General features: G+C 44.3%; 1 protein-coding gene across 1 annotated transcript in view; it reads left to right on the top strand.

Moving 5' to 3' along the window:
- The window catches only part of TNC (tenascin C), a 91,398-nt gene that overhangs the window by 34,727 nt on the left and 38,534 nt on the right, over positions 1-18,137 (top strand). Inside the window, 7 exon segments of the mRNA XM_036855126.1 lie at positions 3,428-3,697; positions 4,443-4,628; positions 4,872-4,961; positions 6,451-6,714; positions 14,507-14,779; positions 15,344-15,616; positions 16,226-16,498. Coding sequence (XP_036711021.1) covers positions 3,428-3,697; positions 4,443-4,628; positions 4,872-4,961; positions 6,451-6,714; positions 14,507-14,779; positions 15,344-15,616; positions 16,226-16,498 — 1,629 coding nt within the window.

Genomic DNA, 18,137 nt, shown 5'->3' with positions numbered 1-18,137 from the left:
TTCAGTAGTTGTGGCACACGGGCTTGGTAGTTGTGGCTCACGGGCCCTAGAGCATAGGCTCAGTAGTTGTGGCGCACGGGCTTAGTTGCTCCATGGCATGTGGGATCCTCCTGGACCAGGGCTCGAACCCGCGTCCCCTGCATTGGCAGGCAGATTCCCAACCACTGTGCCACCAGGGAAGCCCTCAATTAGCTTTTGCTACATAAAAAACAAGCTCCAAACTTTATGGCTTGAAACGATACTTTTGCACATTGGTGATTTGGGGTTGGACAGTTTTTCTGTTCTTGACTGGACTCACTTATGCATCTGTATGGGCTGGGGGCTGGTTGGCCTAGGATGGCCTCAGCCAGGACGGTGCCCTTCTGCCTCACATGGTCCCTCAGCCTCCGGTGGGCTAGCCTGGGCCTGATCTCACAGCGGCGGAGCAGGCTCACAAAAGACACTGGGTCACTTCCATCAAAGCAAATCTCAAGGCCAGTCCAGATTGAAGGGGTGGGGAAAAGATCCATCTCTGTATGAGAGAAGCTTCAGAGTGACATTTCAAAGGTGCACTGATACAGGAAAATTAGCAAATAATCTACCATGCTATCTGATTTAATATTAGTACCCAGTCCTATGGAAAAGGTAGGGAAAATATTAATGCTATTATTTTTCAAGAATCAAAACTGAGGCTTAAAGAAGCTTAATCAGTTTAACTAACACCACGTGGTTAATACTATCAGGGCCAGAATGTTAAGCCTGGGTTTAGTTTTATGACTTTAACCCCATTACCAGTAACATTGACTAGGCTCTGGGTTATGTAGAGTGTTGATGCCGTGTCTTCAACAGGAACTTAAATAAAATGTGACTCAGTGCTAAAGATATCAGAACTTCTTGGGCGTAGAGTAGGATTTGGCACTGCTAGATCATTTGGTGGGGGGAATAAAAATCCTGAATTTGGAGTTGTTCTATCAAGAGGCAAATTTTTATAAATAAATAAACAAATAAAATTGTTTTGCACTGACATTTGGGAAAATATCTTTATCTTCTTCAAGATAGCATACGTGCCAACTATTTAAGGTATTGACTCTTCTTGGCAGGGGGTGATTGGAAAATTTAAATCTCTTTACTAATGACAAGAAAGAACATCTTGCATTTAAATATTTGCACATTTTGTTTAACTCAGATCCAATTCCTAAGATTGTCTTTTTTATAAGCAAGTGTTTTCCATCATCCTGACACTGTGGTAGGTAGAAGGCGGGTACCAACAAGAAAAAATCATTAGATCACCAGAAAGGCATAGAAAAGATTAAGCAGATGCTTATTTGCTATAGAGATGGCCCGTTGAAAATACAAAAGACATTTCTTTCATCTGCCCTTTTCTTTTTAATCTAAATTTAGGGATTGGCTGCTTTATTTTCTTCTTCTTGAAGGACAAACATCCCAACATTTGAAGTTTCATAATCACATAAATATCAACACTGAGAGGCAGATACTTACCTGTTTATTTTGCTGATACCTGCTCTTTTTCCAGATTTAAAGGATCTTAAAAATTTCATATTTAGCTCCTTCCCTCTCAGCTCTATATAGAGATTGTATGACAACCATTTCTGATATGTAAATATTTTTGAGAGGCATCATTTAAAGGAGAAAGAGCCTGGGCTTTAGATCCAAACAGTCCTGAACTTGAATTCCAGCTTCACCAATAACCATCACCTTGGGTAGATCCACTTCTTTAAGCCTTAGACCCACCATCTGGAAACCGGGTTCATATATCTTCCTACGGTATAGTCATGAGAGTTAAGACTTAAACGACAAAGCACTGTGCTTGGCACATAGTGAGCACAAGACAATGTTAATCTCCTGTATTGAAGGGTTCTGAACCTAGGGCGAGATCGGTGTCCTTGACTGAATCTCAACTTCTTTAATGAAAGAGCTGTTAAGAAAGGTAGTAGGTATGGTTCAGGTGTTTCCTAGCACCTTGAAGATCATAGGACAGGAGGCTTCACTGCTGAACTGCAGTATCATTTTCATTGTGGATTTCATGGCTTCAACATCTGTGAGCTGAGACTAATGTATCAATGCATAGAGTTCAAAAACTAGACTCTGCAGGTTTCTCACAATCAGCTATGAATTATTCCTCCTTCTCATTCCCTTTATAAAACCAAGTTCCTTTCATCTGATCTTGTTTCCTCAACCAGTGCTGAAAACACAAACTTAACTATTTTAAAAAATGAAGAAACATTGACTGAATGCTTTAATATCTTAATTTTCAGCCTGGTATGTTTTACTGTATAATGTTTTAACGCATTAAAATTATTTATCTAATTAGAAAAAAAAAGAGTAAAGACATAAATGGCAAAGCCTGATGCTACACTCGGGATTCAAAAAGGTCAAAGACCGACTCTCTGAATGACGGTATCTAGATTGTATAAGACGGTTTGAATAAACTGTAGAGAAATCTGTTACAGAATAGTGAGAAAAGCACAATACTAGGAAGCTCTTATTTTTGACTGTGGTAAGAACACTTAACCGGAGATCTACCCTCTTAACACGTTTTTAAGTACACAATAGAGTACTGTCAACCAGAGGCATAATGCTGTACAGCAGATCTCTAGAACTTAATCATCTTGCAAACTGAAACTTTATACCCCTAGGGGAAGGAGTATGTGTTTATCTGTTTGCAACAGGGTCAGACAATGGTTCTTGTTAGAAAGTGACATATGAGTGGGGTTTTGAAGGATGAATAGGAGATATTTAGAGGGAGAGGAGCAATCTCAGGAAGAAGAAACAGAGGAACAGCAAGTGTAGAGGCCGGGGGTGAGAAACAACACGGGGTGCTCTTGGAGGAGAAGTATGCTGTCAGAGCAGGAAGCCCAGAGCGGGTGGGGCAGGAGGTGAGCAGCAGGGCAGGAGAAAGGCCAAGATGAGGCCTCAAAGACAGGCAAGGCTTGAGATAGCCGTGACCTTCTTGCCTGAATTACTTTCATCAAAACTAACTTTCCATACATTGTCAAGCCAGTCACTGCCTCACTTTTCTGTTTCATTATTTGGATAGAGAAGTTACCAATTAGGGAGTTTTGCCTAATTAAAAAACCACAGAGGCTAAGTCAATGTTTTTCAAGTGAAGCAGCTCCTAAGTGTGTTTCTTCAACTTATGATGATGATGATGGTGATAATAATATAGTCACAGCCATTTATCATATAACTACTACATTGCAGGCTCTGTGCTAGATGCTCCACATGCATTATTTCCTTTAATGTTTGAAAAAACAAAAACCCTACAAGGTAGCTGTCATCATCCCTACTTATAGCATATCAAACAAGAAACTGAGGTTCTGAAAGACAAAATATGCACCTGGATCTGGAAGGCTACAAGCCCCCTCTCTGCTCAGCCCTTGGCACTGGCCCTGATCTCTGAAACCCCTCTGTCCTCTGCCTGTCACAGGCTTGGACGCCCCCAGCCAGATCGAAGTGAAAGACGTTACGGACACCACCGCTCTGATCACCTGGTCCAAGCCCCTGGCCGAGATCGACAGCATTGAGCTCACATACGGGATCAAAGATGTGCCAGGCGACCGAACCAGCATCGACCTCACACACGAGGAGAACCAGTACTCCATCGGGAGCCTGAAGCCAGACACAGACTACGAGGTTTCCCTCATCTCCCGCAGGGCCGACATGTCTAGCATCCCAGCCAGAGAGACCTTCACAACAGGTAACGGGCCTCCGCCTGCTAACAGCCCCAGGAAAGGAAGGATTGCCAGACTCCCATCCCCACTCCATGTCCGGGTGTCTTCCAGGCTCCTTTTACAGTGGAAACAATGGAAAGGGGATTTTCATTCCTTTAAGTTTTATTTTAAAATACTGTAGCAATTGATTGATTAATATTACCCCAAATAACTTTCTAAGGCAAAAGAAAATTTTTGCCTACATAGAAGATGCTGGTCTGAGATTCTCAGACATTTTGGTTAAAACAAAATTTAAATAAATATTTTAATAATAAAATGCAGTATATGAAAAACATAAATGACAAAGATGCCTTCTAACTTCTTAGCCTACAGCACTATCTTAAAAGTACCAAAGTGTCAATCATTCATTCACTAAATATTTTTTCAGAGCTCGGTAAGCTCCGTGTGAGTTATTAAAAATCCAGTGATGAATACAACAAATACAGTCACAGAGCTTATTTGCAAGTTTCTGTACAGTTTTTATTAAGCACGAAATCGGTGGAAAACGTGAATGATTGAGGTATTATGCGCTTTAATAATGAGGAAAGTGTCAAGTATGTAGTATTTGTTTAGATGTGCGCATTAGCTATTGAGCCAGAGGAGTGTGTGGGCAATTTTGTCATTTCTCTCCAATGGCAGGCACCTTTCATGTCTCACCTTGAACTGTCAAGGACTCCCTCTCTCCTGGTGCCTGGTGTTCCCAATACCAATGCCCCTTCCTCTCCCGAACAGGCCTGGATGCGCCCAGAAATCTCCGCCGCATTTCCCAGACAGAAAACAGCATCACCCTGGAGTGGAGGAACGTCAAGGCAGCCGCCGACAGTTACAGAATTAAGTACGCACCCATCTCTGGAGGTGACCATGCCGAGGTAGAAGTCCCCAGGAGCCAACAAACCACAACCAAAACTACACTCACAGGTGAGCTCCGCATCCCTGACCCAACTGGCCCTGGGGGCATGTCCCCACGTTGCAACCCTCCAGAGAGTGAAAAAAAACACTTCCCAGCTATCCATCTCACTTGGGCATCAGTGAGTCAGGCTGTGAAACAGTCCAGACATTGAGAAATCGTAGCCTTCAGGGACTAGTTCAGGGCCATTTTTATGGCCTTCTGAAAGTCTGTCCAGTTTTGGGCCGAATCTCAACCTGCATGTTCTCTCTTAGGTCTGAGGCCAGGAACTGAATATGGTATTGGAGTGTCTGCCGTGAAGGGGGACAAGGAGAGCGACCCAACCACCATCAATGCGGCCACAGGTGAGGCCCGCCTGGATTCCCACCTCCACGGGATGAGCACCAGCAGACACAACAAGGCCCAGGAGGCAGGAAACCTACTTAAAAAGAAATAGTAGATGCCCAGAGGAAAGAGGGGCTTCTAGGATCATCCAGCCCAGATGTCCACGTTCAAATGTAGCATAAGCACTCCCCATGTGAATGATCCTAACGCTACTCTCTATGCAGGAAGGGGGACAGGGGATATTTTACAAAAAATTGGAACCAGACTTTATAAGAGATCTACAAACTTTTGAAAGTTGGCAACCGATTCCATTTTTTATAAACCACTGACTAATCAAAACACATCTGGGGGCTTTTCTCTTAGCAAACACTTACCGTGTATTGCATACCCCCATCATATAGATTATAAGCGGCAGGAGCATAGTTTAAGGCAATCTTTGCTCTTACTCATTGCATCCTGCAGCTCCAGCCTCTGAGTGAGGATGCTGAGGGGCTACATGATTTGAGGCCACTGATTCTTTCTGCAAGTTTGTTTGTTTTTTCTGGAAAATTTGTAAAAAAGAAAACTCGTCCCTTTACCTCTCCACCAGCCTCCTGCTTATCTCCCCCTGGGACTATGATGATAAGGGGTGGCTGGTATGGGGAGATCATTATGCAGGATCCAATGCTGAGCACTTATACATATTCTTTTTTATCTTTTTATTTGGAGGTAATTGTAGATTCACATGCGGTGTAAGAAAGAATACAGAGAGATCTGTACCCTTTGTGTAGTTCCCCCCATTGGTAACATTTGTGTAACTACAGAAAACTATCAGGACCAGGAAACTGACATTGATACGGTCTATCAACTTTATTCAGATTTCACTCAACTGTGTGTGTGTGTGTGTGTATGTGTGTGTATGTGTATGTATGTGTGTGTGTATTTAGTTCTATGTTATCACTTGTAGATTTTGGAAGCTACCACTTGTTATCACTTGTAGATTTTGGCATCTACCACTACAGTCAGACACCAAATAGTTCCAATCACAAGGGTCGCTCTTGCTACACTCTTCTATAGCCAAGGCAACTCCCACCCTCCCCTTCACCTTAATCCTTGGCAATCACTGATCTGGTCTTCATCCAATTTTGTTATTTCAAGAATGCTACATAAAAGGAATCATACAATATGCAACCTTTAGAGATTGGCTTTTTCGCTAAGAATAATTCTCTTGAGATCCATCCAAATTGTGTCTTGTATCAATAATCAGTTCCTTTTAAATGCATTTAATTGAGTATCATTTCATGGTATGGATATACCACTATATTGTTTTTAATCTTCCAAAAACACAGTGAGGTACCGTGCAATAACAGCATCTCACAAAGGTGAAAACTAAGACTCAGACACCTGAGTCACCTGAAGCCACACAGCGCTACGGCAGACCTAGGACTGTAGCCCACAACCAGCTTTCAGCCCCAGAAGCAGTCCTGCCCTGAAGCCTGAAGGGTGTTCAACTCTCTGTTTTCCTCCCAGACCTGGACGCGCCCAAGGACCTTCAGGTTTCTGAACCTACGGAGACCAGCGTGACCCTGCGCTGGCAGATGCCGCTGGCCAAGTTTGACCGTTACCGCCTCAACTACAGTCTTCCCTCGGGCCAGCCAGTGGAGGTGCAGCTCCCCAGAGGCACCACCTCCTACATCCTGAAAGGCCTGGAACCTGGGCAGGAATACACCATCCTCCTCACAGCAGAGAAGGGCAGGCACAAGAGCAAGCCGGCACGGGTACACGCATCCACAGGTGAGGTCAGCCTCTGAGCTCTCGCCGCACCCTCTGTTGATTCTGAGGTTGCAGACCCATCAGCCAGATTGTCTTCAAATGAGAAGACCAGATGGGAAGACGTGGGGATTTCTCTACTCATGACTGCTCTAAATCCCATTTGAAAGAGTTACTTACCTATCTTTTCCTCTTGTCAACTGACTCGTCAACAGCAAAGTTCCCTAGCTGGGCAATCAAAGTGGTTTTTAAACATTTCCTCCTAGGAGAATTTAAAGCATCAAAGTTTGTGTTTGTCTTTGGTTCTTTTTTTTTTTTTAATTTTGTGCATTTCACAGAATCTTTTAAATTTTTCTCATTTTCCTCCCTCTTTAGCACAATTAATTAACTTTTCATTTTATTTCTTTTCAAGATGACCAAGACGTTGGGAATAATTCCTTGGTTTTTTTCCCATTAATTGTTTTTATTCCAGGTCTTTTGCTTTCCTCTCAGGTTACCTGAAACATTGCACACGGTCCTTTGAGCCTTCCACGGTGGCCTTCTCATTTTCTCTTGGTCATTAAGAGGTGAACTTTGTTTTTCCATGACAGCTTAATCCTGACCTCCAGTATCCCTTCTAGCCCAAGTATCCTGTTCTTTGTACCGGCTTCCATATTTTCTCAATGGCTAAACTGAGAAAAAAAATCAGTTCTTCCTATATGAAAATATACACATTTAACTTTGGCCCCCAAATATTCAAGAGGTACAGGGGAAAAATGTTAATTCTTCAGGGTATGACAAGTAATAGTCTTTAGTTTCAATTTAATAAGTAAGTATGTATTGAGAACCCACTGAATATATTGTAGTATGCTGATATTTGAGGGGAAAAAAATGGGTTATGTACTTAGCACTGCTATTCTGACTCATGTGCACTTACTCACCGTCCCTGGGGGAAGACCAGATGGTCAGAATGTTAGACAGCACTCAAGCAAGGAAAGGGAGTGACTGGGCAGCCCTCAGCCAAGGAAAGGGAGTGAATGGGGGAGTCAGGAGCAGCCAGAGACGGTGTCTTGGCAGAGATGCTATTCCAGGTGAGTCTCCATAAGCAGAAAACGTGTGGCACTGATGGGCATATTTGGAAATGCCTTGAAGCGTCTTTGTCATTTATGGATACTTTCACATGCATGTAACAGAAATCTCAAATAACAGTCACTTAAGCAAGATACAAGTTGGTTTCCTCTCTCATAAAAGAAGTCTGAGGTTAGGTGGTTCAGGGATGGCACAGCAGTTCCAAATGATCAGGGATTTGGGCTCCTTCTAGCTTTCTGTTCCACTAGTCTTAGTCCTCGGCTTCCATTCTCAAAGTCACCTCCATGTCACAATATGGCTACTTCAGTAGAGCCTTCGCATTTGTGTTCTAGGCAGCACGAAGGAGGAAGAACCAAAACCAAAAAAAAAAGTGCCTCCTAGATGAGAGTCTTTCTGGGTACCTCACCAATGACTTCTACTTGCATTTCACTGGCCACTTCGAGCTATAAGTAAGTCTAGGAAAGGTAGTCTTCTGGCGGACAAGGTTGCTGCCCACATAAAATTGTGGTAGTTTGTAAGGAAGAGAGAGAGAAGGGGTATTTACTAGACAAAGAGTAGCCTCTTCAGAAAGCCTGAAGTGAGCTCAGGTGGTCAATTCTGTTGACTCTGTGCACGGACTGCTTCCCACGCAGCTATGAGATGGTCATCAAGGATGCTCGGTGGGGGATGGGGGTGTGGGGGTGGGGTAGCTCGATCATAGATGAGGGGGGAGGGGAGAATAAATTGGGAAGAAATAAATCTACGGTAGAGATTTGAATGGTTCAGCTTTATAAACATGAGCTTGTTATAAGATGCGAAGGGACCACAAATGAATCAGAGAAACAAGAGGGAATTTCTTCTTCTCTTCCTCCTCCTCCTCCTTCCCTCTCTCTCTCTGCCTCTCTCTCTCTCTCTCTCACCCTCTCTCTCTCCCTCTCTCTTCACTTCTCCCTGAGTTTTACAAATGCTAGATTAAAGAGAGTTTCCTATCTCCACTCAATCATCTTACCCTCTGGCTATAGCCACTTTATCTCCTATCTCCAGCAGGGAATCCCCAGGCTTTAGCTGCTCAGGGAGATGAAAGCTTTCAAGTGAATCACAGGCTGGAATTACTTTGTCTCTAACTAAGAGCCCAGTTTTGGCATCCCAAGGGCTCAGTGGTTTCATTTCCCCAGCCGTGCCTCTTTAACACTGTTTTCAAAGAAATCACGTTGTATGTTTAAAGACATTCTTCATTACAGGAAAAATGTGCAAAGTCCCTTTTATGGGCTCTTCCCCCACTGTCTCTAGAATATTTCTCTCTATGGCTTTCTCCATAGAACTATTTTATTTTATTAAAAGTGAGGTGGGCATTTCTCTCCATCTCCTGAAGTCTATCTTCCCAGTAAATATCCCCTACAATATCCTCCCAGTAAATATCTCCTTCATTTACTCAGTCAATAATGCACTACAATCATGCTCCGTGCTAAGTCCTGGGGATACTACAGCAATGAAGACAAGTCTGTGCTTCCAAGGAGGTAACTATCCAGCAAACAGACGCCTTCACTTGCTGTAACGAGGGGTGTGGGGTGCAGTGGGAGCACGGCATGCCTTCTGAGCATCAGGATAGGCTTAACGTGGGAAGAAGTTTTTGGACAGACACGGAAGAGGCAAGCAGGACTATGTTGTAGAAGACGTAAAGAAGCAGAAGTCCAGGGACCTGGCCTTGGTAAACACATGGGGAGAAAAAAGAAACAGGAAAAGTGGGAGCGCTTAGAGGAATGTACCATGTGGTTATGAGTCCTGAAATGTCAAAGGGTCGTAGGTTCAAATGTCAGAAGAAAGGGATTCCCAGCTCTGCAGTTACTCGATTCTTAATAGCAGAAGTCTGCAAAGTGTCGCTCATTGTCTGTGGGTTTTACAGAGAAGATGTGAAATTGGCTGCCCCAAAGCATTCTTCCCAGGGAATTCCAGGGCTCTAGCCATGGCATTGAGCCAAAGCGCAAGCCTTTTCCTTGATGCAGCACCAAGTTAAAAGTATGCCCATCACACCTGAAATACAATGCAAAGACCCTATCACAGGCTACACGGCCCTACAGAGTCTGGTCCTTCCCATCTCTCTGACCTCACTCCCACTACTTGTCCCCTTGCTCATTTCACTGTGGTCACCCTGGCCTTCTCGCTGTTCCTTAAGTATGCCAAGCCTGCTCCTACCTTAGGGCCTTTGCACATGCTACTCCTGCTGCCTAGATACCACTCTTCTCCCAGTTGTACACCCAGCACCTCCCTCATTTCATTCAGCTCAAGTCTCATCTCAAAAGACCTCTCTGTCAACCAGTCTAAAATGGTGCCCTATCCTGACTTACCCCTTCATGCTGCTCCAGAGTTCCTCATGACACTTGCCCGATATCACTCACTAGTTGGTTTACTTACCTATGGCCTGCCTCCTACTTCTAGCCAGAAAGGACTCTGTCTCCTTCACTGGCTGCAGCCCCAGTGCCTTGAACACAGCCAAACACGTGGCATATGCTTCATGAGCATCTGGGGACTCCAGCTCCTCCAGAGGCAGTATTTCCACTGAATCTTCTGGTCTTTTTCTTTCACCTCTATATCAAAGGCCCAAATTCTCTCTCTTAAGGATTAAGGGAAGGGAAGTCATTCTCCTGGAGTCTTTAATTAAGCTTACTCTGGATAAAAATGGAAGGAAAGAAAGAAGGAATGATGGTGGAAGGAGAAAGGGATGGAGGGGGGAGAAAGGAAGGAAAGAAAGAAGAAAGGTACTATCCCTGTTAGCATTGAACAAAATGAGTATGGGCCAGGCATCTCCGCCTCCGGCCCCATATCTGTATTCTAATAAACTCAACAAAACCCTGCTTGAAGTGGAGGCCATGATTTTCTTTGAGCAGTAAGGGACATAAAGCAGGGAGGACATGCAGAAACACAAGGCCGATAAAGCATCCTCCCACACCGCGTAAGGCTTGACAGTGATACCCCAGTAATTCTCAAGGGTTTGGGAAGCAGAGAGGTGGAATTTTGCTTTTAGCCACAGCTGCAAGTAATAGAAGGCATTCTGCTCTGATTTTCCATTTTGATTTTCTCATGGAGCAAACTGAAATTTAGTCAAATATTTATCCATCCAACAAGTATTTATTTCTTACCTGCCATGGGTCAGGCAGCGCTGGTATAGAGAACAGAAAGACACAACCCCTACACTCAGGAAATGATGCACATTGCAGTGAGAATGAGAGGACCAAAACCAAAATTATAGGAACGTAACTAGTCTGCTTAGAGGAAAGTGTGGGAAGCTACAGGAGCACAGAGGCAGATACCCATCCCAGACCTGAGCAAGGTGAAGGCAGCATATCAGAGAAGGCTTTTTGGAAGAGGTGATACTTGGCTGAATCCTAAAAAAGGAAAATGAGTTGGGCAAGTGGAGAAGGGAGTAACGACATTTCCAGCTGGAGGAACAGTAGGTGAGAAGCTCAAAGGCATGAGAAACTTTATGTTAGTGAAACACCAGCTATACAGTCCTGCTGTATGATGGAGCTGGGGATAACAGGGTACAAGGTTACAGACATTATCAGTACCATCTACAAAGGGCAGTGAATATCATGCTGAGGGGCTTGGGTTTCACTCTTGACAGTGTGAACAGTCACCAGAAAGTTTTAAGGCAGGCAAGGCTTTTAATTTCAATTAACTTTACAAGATGAGATCCAAGCAATTTAATCTACCCTCAGGGGTCCTGAGGCTTGAATTTGGCCATCCCGCTGCTGTTGGAGAATCACTCTCTCTGCCATCGGTGACCACTAAAAGTGGATTCCTCATCAGTCAGCACTTGGTAATTACCATCTACAAGACGGTGGAAATCCAAAGATTTAAAGTTGGCACAGCCAGAAATTCCCCCAGGCCAGCTGGTCAACTCACCATGAGCACAGAAATGGGATTTTGAAATTCTGATTTCCCAGGCCCACTGGCATTGTTCAGAGGGTAGATGCCAGTGCACAGCTGGAAGAAAAGGACAACAGCCTTTTCATAAAGAAAGGCCAAGAAATTCAGTATGGAACTATACAACGGAAACACGGGGCTTCTGGGGCAGTAAGCCCACAAGTGTGTCATTTGCTATTGAAATGCAGAGTCCGCATTGATGTGAAGCCTCTGGTCTCAATCTCAATTGTTGTCTGCTGTATTTTTATTCACGTTTTTCCCTCTCTTTTCATAATTCTTACCCGCCTCCCTTTAATTTATCTACTGATTTTATTCATTGAAGTTACACCTTTTACTTATCTGTCTAGCATTTGTTTAGTGAAGGGTTTTGGGTCGGGCACCAAAAGCACCCACCCAGCAGTGGTCACGGTCACAGCACTAAATATAACTGATTTTTTTTTCTTGATCTGCCTAACCCCCTCCCCACAAAAAAAACAAACAAAAAAAAAAAATGGAAGAATAGCCAAAAATTTTGGTGGAAGTATCATCACCATGACTATTACCATTTACTGAGCCACGTGACATTTTATGACAATTACTCTATCCACTGTAAGAAGAGATGAAGCAGGATGTGAAGGACATTGTATAAAGTATCCGTGGCATATAAAAAAGCTGATTTAAAGAAAAAAATGGTTCTCATGAGGAAGAGACATTTTCTAATGTGGATCTCCTCCTCTCTCCAACCATCTTTACTACAACAGCTTAATAGACAATCTGTAACCCCTCCATAAACCCTCCCTCCCCCAGATAGGTAATTCTCCCCACATCTCTTGCAACCTGGTACCTGAAATCTCTTTCATGGAAAAAAATATGCTTTATGTCATAATTAGAGAAAGAACTTAAAAGGCAGTTACCTGAGAGGAAACACTGACTTAATTCACACAAGGGGGGTCAACTATCAATGTCAGCTAAGTTCTTGACAAGAAGCTTTCACAGCAGCAGGAGAAAAAAAATAAGAAAGTGGGATAAAAAGGAGAGTTTATGGGCCACAGAATTGATTTCCTTAACTTTACAGCTTGGCTTAGATTGGTTTTTGTCTGATGGCTCTTCATGCATGAGGGCTCTTGGAATATTTGAAAAGGACACGCTCCTGACTTTAGCTGTGCTAAAATCCCAAGGTCAAGGAGATAATTGCTACAACTGGAGCACTGCTCCTGGCCTCACAAGGGCCACTGGGTTAAAAGATAGCTGATCTTTTTCCCTTTCTTTCCCCACAAGTATACATCGCTTGGAGCTTGGGGTCCTCTTTTTCTCACCTAGACCATGTTTGTGTGGTTAGGAACTGCTATGGGGTCTTGGATAAGGGCTCCGGGACACAGATTTGGGTTGAATGAGGACTCCGTAGAATGAAGGTCAAGGTCAGGTATGGCAAACATTTTCTGAAAGGGCCAGACAGTAAATATTTTAGACTTTTCAGGCCATATGGTCTCTGTCTCAACTCCTCTACTGCGCCACTGAAGCACATAAGCAGCCATCAGCAATATGTAAATGTGCAGGCACGGCTGAGTTCCAATGAGATTTTTACTTATGACATCAAAATTTGAATTTCATATACTTTCATCTGTCATGAAGTATTCTTCTTTGGATTTTTCCAACCATTTAAAAATTTTAAAACTGTTGTCAGCTCACTTATTACCAAGAGAGGCAGCAGGCTGGATTTGACCCTCAGATCATAGTTGGCAGACCGCTGTTCTAGATCAAACAAGATTTGAAGGAGTGTCAGCTTTGCCAAAATGGAACAATTGGGAAGAACCTTCCCCAGAATGTAGAGAAGTCTGAATCAAACAGATTCTTGAAAAGAAACATTTTCCCCTCTGAAAGGATATCTTCTATCCAACTGCAAGCTAAGATTTTCAAGTGAGACGTCTGCTTTAATGGACAGATGATAGGACTGATTTGAAATGAGCAGCCAATGTGAGGCATATAGAGAGAAACAATTTGTTCACCTAAATGAGCTCAAGGCAGTTCTTACTCTGTTGTTTAGAGGATCTGTTTCCAGAGAAAATCCTTTCTTCCTAGGTGATGCAAAGTCCAGTTAGGCTCAGCCCTGGGCAAATTATCACCTTGAAGCCATATTCAGACAAGTGAGTGTTCTGTGCTTTGCTCATCCTAGAGATGAATAAAGACGGCAAGTTTTAATTGAGCTTAATAAGCTATTTCTCCCAGGGCCTCAGTCTTTCTTTCTATCCAATGAGGGGCAGCTTTGCAAAGACTCAGTGACTTCCTCAGGACAGCCTTACTTGTACTGTGTTAATTTATCTCTGATCTTTCTGAAGTGGTTTATGTAAACTGATTTGAGCCCCAGAAACTGACAAAAATCCCAACATAAAGAGACTATAAAACATGCCTTCCAGGAGAGATTGAGGAAGCACGGAAAGGAAGAGAATCTAAGAGGACCAATTTCCTCAAAATACAGAAGGCTGGACGGCTCAGACCAAGAATCCCGAGAGTAGCCGAAGGCTGTTCCTATGATCTCACCTTTAAGATGAGAGCCGCTTTCCAAAGTGGAAACTGCAGCCCAGAGCAGTACTAACCCAGACGTGTAGCATTTTCCAAATCCACAGGACACTGGTCAATAGAAAAACACCGTATTCAAAAGACAAACCCAAATACACAGCAAGGCAAAATAAGTATTCTGTTGACTTTTCTGTTGGTGTTTTGATGGCGACAGCGTGGCCCAGGGATGCAGGTGGCCCTGGGGCCCCCATGGTCTCGCAGCATTGGCAGCGGGTTTGCCATTTCTGAGTTCCCAGATGGAAAGCATTTCAGGAATGATTTAACTGACCCCGTCTCTGTCATTATTCAGACCACGCCCCTGAAATCGAAAACCTCACCGTGACCAAGTCTGGCTGGGATGGCCTCAAACTCAACTGGACCACAGCTGACCAGGCCTTTGAGCACTTTGTCATTCAGGTGCAGGAGGCCAACGGGGTGGAGGCGGCTCAGAACCTCACGGCGCCCGGCAGCCTGCGGGCTGTGGACGTCCAGGGCCTCAAGGCCGCCACCCCTTATACAGTCACCATCTACGGGGTGATCCGGGGCTATAGGACACCAGTGCTCTCTGCTGAGGCCTCCACAGGTACCTCTTACCTTTCTGTCTATAGCTTCTGTCTTTCCCAACAGGAACCTGCCCAAGGATAATCAGACACAACTCGTTTTTGAATAGACTTGAGTACCTTAAGTTATAGCACTATGGTGCCTAATGATGGGGAGAAATCAAGCCGCACAACTCCTGGGGTAGCTTTCACACTGCACCCCATGTGCACCACAGCCTCTGGGGCTGTGCCTAGCCCAGCCTGGGGACTATACACACAGCCCCAATGGCAGGGACTTTTGGCTTCACAAACAGGCTCCCTCCTGGTGAGGGATGTTAAGGCATGATATTCAGAAGGAAAAAAAAAATAATAATCTCTTTGTCTGCCAGAGGCTAGGGCAATTCCTTAATGAAATAAGATCACAAATGTTTTCCTACGCCTCACCCCCTTGGCTCTATTTCTCAAATTTAGGAAGCTGCGTGGTTATCTAAAGAAAGTCACATGTTTTTTTAAAAAAAAAAGTAATATAAAGCCTGTTCTTTCATTAAGGAGTCCCTGGATCTTGGTGTGTGATTTGATCATTAAACTGGTTCTTTGTCCTTCTCCAGGAGAAGCTCCCCGTTTGGGAGAGGTCACGGTGTCCGAGGTGGGCTGGGATGCCCTCAAACTCCACTGGACGGCTCCGGAAGGAGCCTACGAGCAGTTTCTCATTCAGGTGCAGGAAACTGACACAGACGAGGCAGCCCAAAACCTCACTGTCCCGGGAGGACTGAGGTCCGTGGACCTGCCTGGGCTCAAGGCAGCCACTCACTATAGCGTCACCATCCGCGGGGTGACTCGGGACTTCAGCACAACCCCTCTCTCTGTTGAAGTCTTGACAGGTATTCTAGACAACTTCATTAATTTGTTTCCTCCCACTGTCTCTGCTCAGGAGGGATCAACGCTCTTCCCTGCTCTAAACTGGGTTCAGCCCCTACCCCAGTGGGGAATACCGGTGAATCATCCCTGCTTCCTTACAAAGGTCCCGTCCCTTATTTGGCCAAGCCCTAGTCCTAGCATGGTAGCCAATTCCATGGAAAGTTCCACCTACTCCTCTTTTATATAAATTGAGGTGACTTTTCTTTTAAAGCAAGTTTCAGTCGTAATAGCTAAGAAGTTGGAAAGCGCACTCTGCGAGTGGGAAAATAAAAACGTTGATCTGAGCTCATTTTCAGAATGTATCAGAGGACTCCGCAGAGCACCATCTGTATGTCAAGAATGGAAGCTGTGAACAATTCTGAGAACTATGTCTCATTTCCAAAGGCTGACTAGGAAAGCCCTGGCTTTAGTGCCAACAATTAGAGTGTCCTCAACACCTGCTGTAAATCACGCATCTGTGATCAACACTAACCAGACAACTCACCCCAACCTCAACCAAAATGCCATCTCGCCTGAGTCCCAGCGTGCAACTGCCTTTTTTAGTAACTCAGCAACTCTGTCTTCTTATGCAGAGGAGGTTCCAGATCTGGGGAACCTCACGGTGACTGAGGTTAGCTGGGATGCCCTCAGACTGGACTGGACCAGCCCAGATGGGATCTATGAGCAGTTTGTCATTGAGATCCGGGAGGCTGACCTGGCCCAAGAAGCTCGCAGTCTCACGGTTCCTGGCAGCCTGTGCTCCGCGGAAATCCCAGGCCTCAGGGCTGGTACCCTTTATACAATCACCCTGCGTGGCAAGGTCAGGGGCCGCAGCACTCAACCCCTTGCTGTGGAGGTCATCACAGGTATACGACCCTCCTCCCAGACCAGGGACCTGATTGTGTCAGCCAATTCATTGGAATAGAGAAAATTCCCCATGTATCAGGGCCCTCTCTCAAAGCTGTTGGCAGGCAGCATGAACACAAGCTGTAACTCCGGAGGGTGTGGGTTGGAATTCCACCTGTCTGGCCGAATATTCTTGGGTATCTCATTGTACACCTCTGAGCCTTCATTTCTCACCTTCAAATCAGAGATAATACTCCTACCTCAGAACACTGTCATGAGCAGTAAATGAGATAACGAACGAAAGTACATAGCAAAGCACCCCTCCTATAGTAAATTTTGAATGCCAAATAGCTAAATTTATCAGATAGCAACATATCATAATATAAATAGCATAAACAGTAGGGCTGTGACACAAGAATAAGGGCAGAACTTTCTAGAGAAATCTTATCATGAGTGGCCTCAGAGTCACTTACTGCCATCCATCTGGTAGTCAGACCTCCACAGAATAACCTTTGAAATGATCTATCATCTTCTGCTCAAGTTAGCCAAGTCTCTCTCTCCTTAACACATCCTCAAGGCAGGGCTATTTCTAAGAAAGGAGAGTCATGTTTGACTTCAAAGTTTTTGATTCAGTTTGGAGAGGAAAAACAATTCATCTCAATTTGTCCCCTGAAGATGTGCAACCCCATCTGTTATAGAAAACTCTGTGCTGGTCATGCGGTTTCTAGAAACAACTTTAAAAAAGGCCATGGGAAAATGAGCCTGATGTGGGGGAACAGGGTTTTTATGCTGGGCCCTAAGCCCATGCCCTTCTCTACACATACTGTGTTTTGAAAATGCCGCCCAAATAACCTAATCAAATGAATTGTTGTCCTTGCTCATACATACCAAATAAACCTGGTCCTTGCTAGAAACTACACACAATTCCCCAAATAAGAAAAGTAATGTTGCAATACACCTAAACTGGCCAGATTATCAATGGCCTGTGTTTCCCAGAATATTGTCAAACCAAACAAGAGCAAAAGGGGCCTTTGAGACACGTGGGATCTGGGAGCAGGGTGCTAATGATCCGCATCTGTAGTTTGTAAACTTTTTGTTTTTAGCAGCAAATTCCTTTTGCACGTGAAATCTTACAAGGAACCCCACTATATGACAGATAAATGAACAGCTATTCTTGGTGAGCTGGGAAGGAGGAGAGGGCTGCCCGCACCCATGTCCCCAACCCAGTTCTTCCATAAAAGGACCAGTACTACAGTTTGAATACAGCCCCTCTAAAAGGTCAAGTTTGCCCAGACTCTCCTTGTGCACTGAATCCTGGAATATCTCATACTCTTTCTGGGGGAAGTCTTGCAGATATTTTCTTTTCTGACTTCAAATCCATGGCCACTTCAGCCTTAAAAAGAGAGGCTGGGAGATTGCACTTAACCCTGAGCAGCATTCCACTAAGTAGTGAGTGTTTCCATATCCGGAACCCAAACTCTCTAAATCAGCAATGACTACATTAAATTTCCTTCCTACCTTGTAGAAAAATGAATAGTGGGTCCTGCTCTGCACCATTTGCTGAGCAAAACAGAATCACTTTTAATGAAGAGTAGGCACAAACAGCCTTGTTTGTGATGCAGACATTCTTCAATCAGACACAAAGTGCTATCAGGAGAA

Source organism: Balaenoptera musculus, chromosome 6 (genome assembly GCF_009873245.2).
Source record: "Balaenoptera musculus isolate JJ_BM4_2016_0621 chromosome 6, mBalMus1.pri.v3, whole genome shotgun sequence".
Taxonomy (NCBI): domain Eukaryota; kingdom Metazoa; phylum Chordata; class Mammalia; order Artiodactyla; family Balaenopteridae; genus Balaenoptera; species Balaenoptera musculus.
This window is presented reverse-complemented; position numbering and strand designations above follow the sequence as displayed.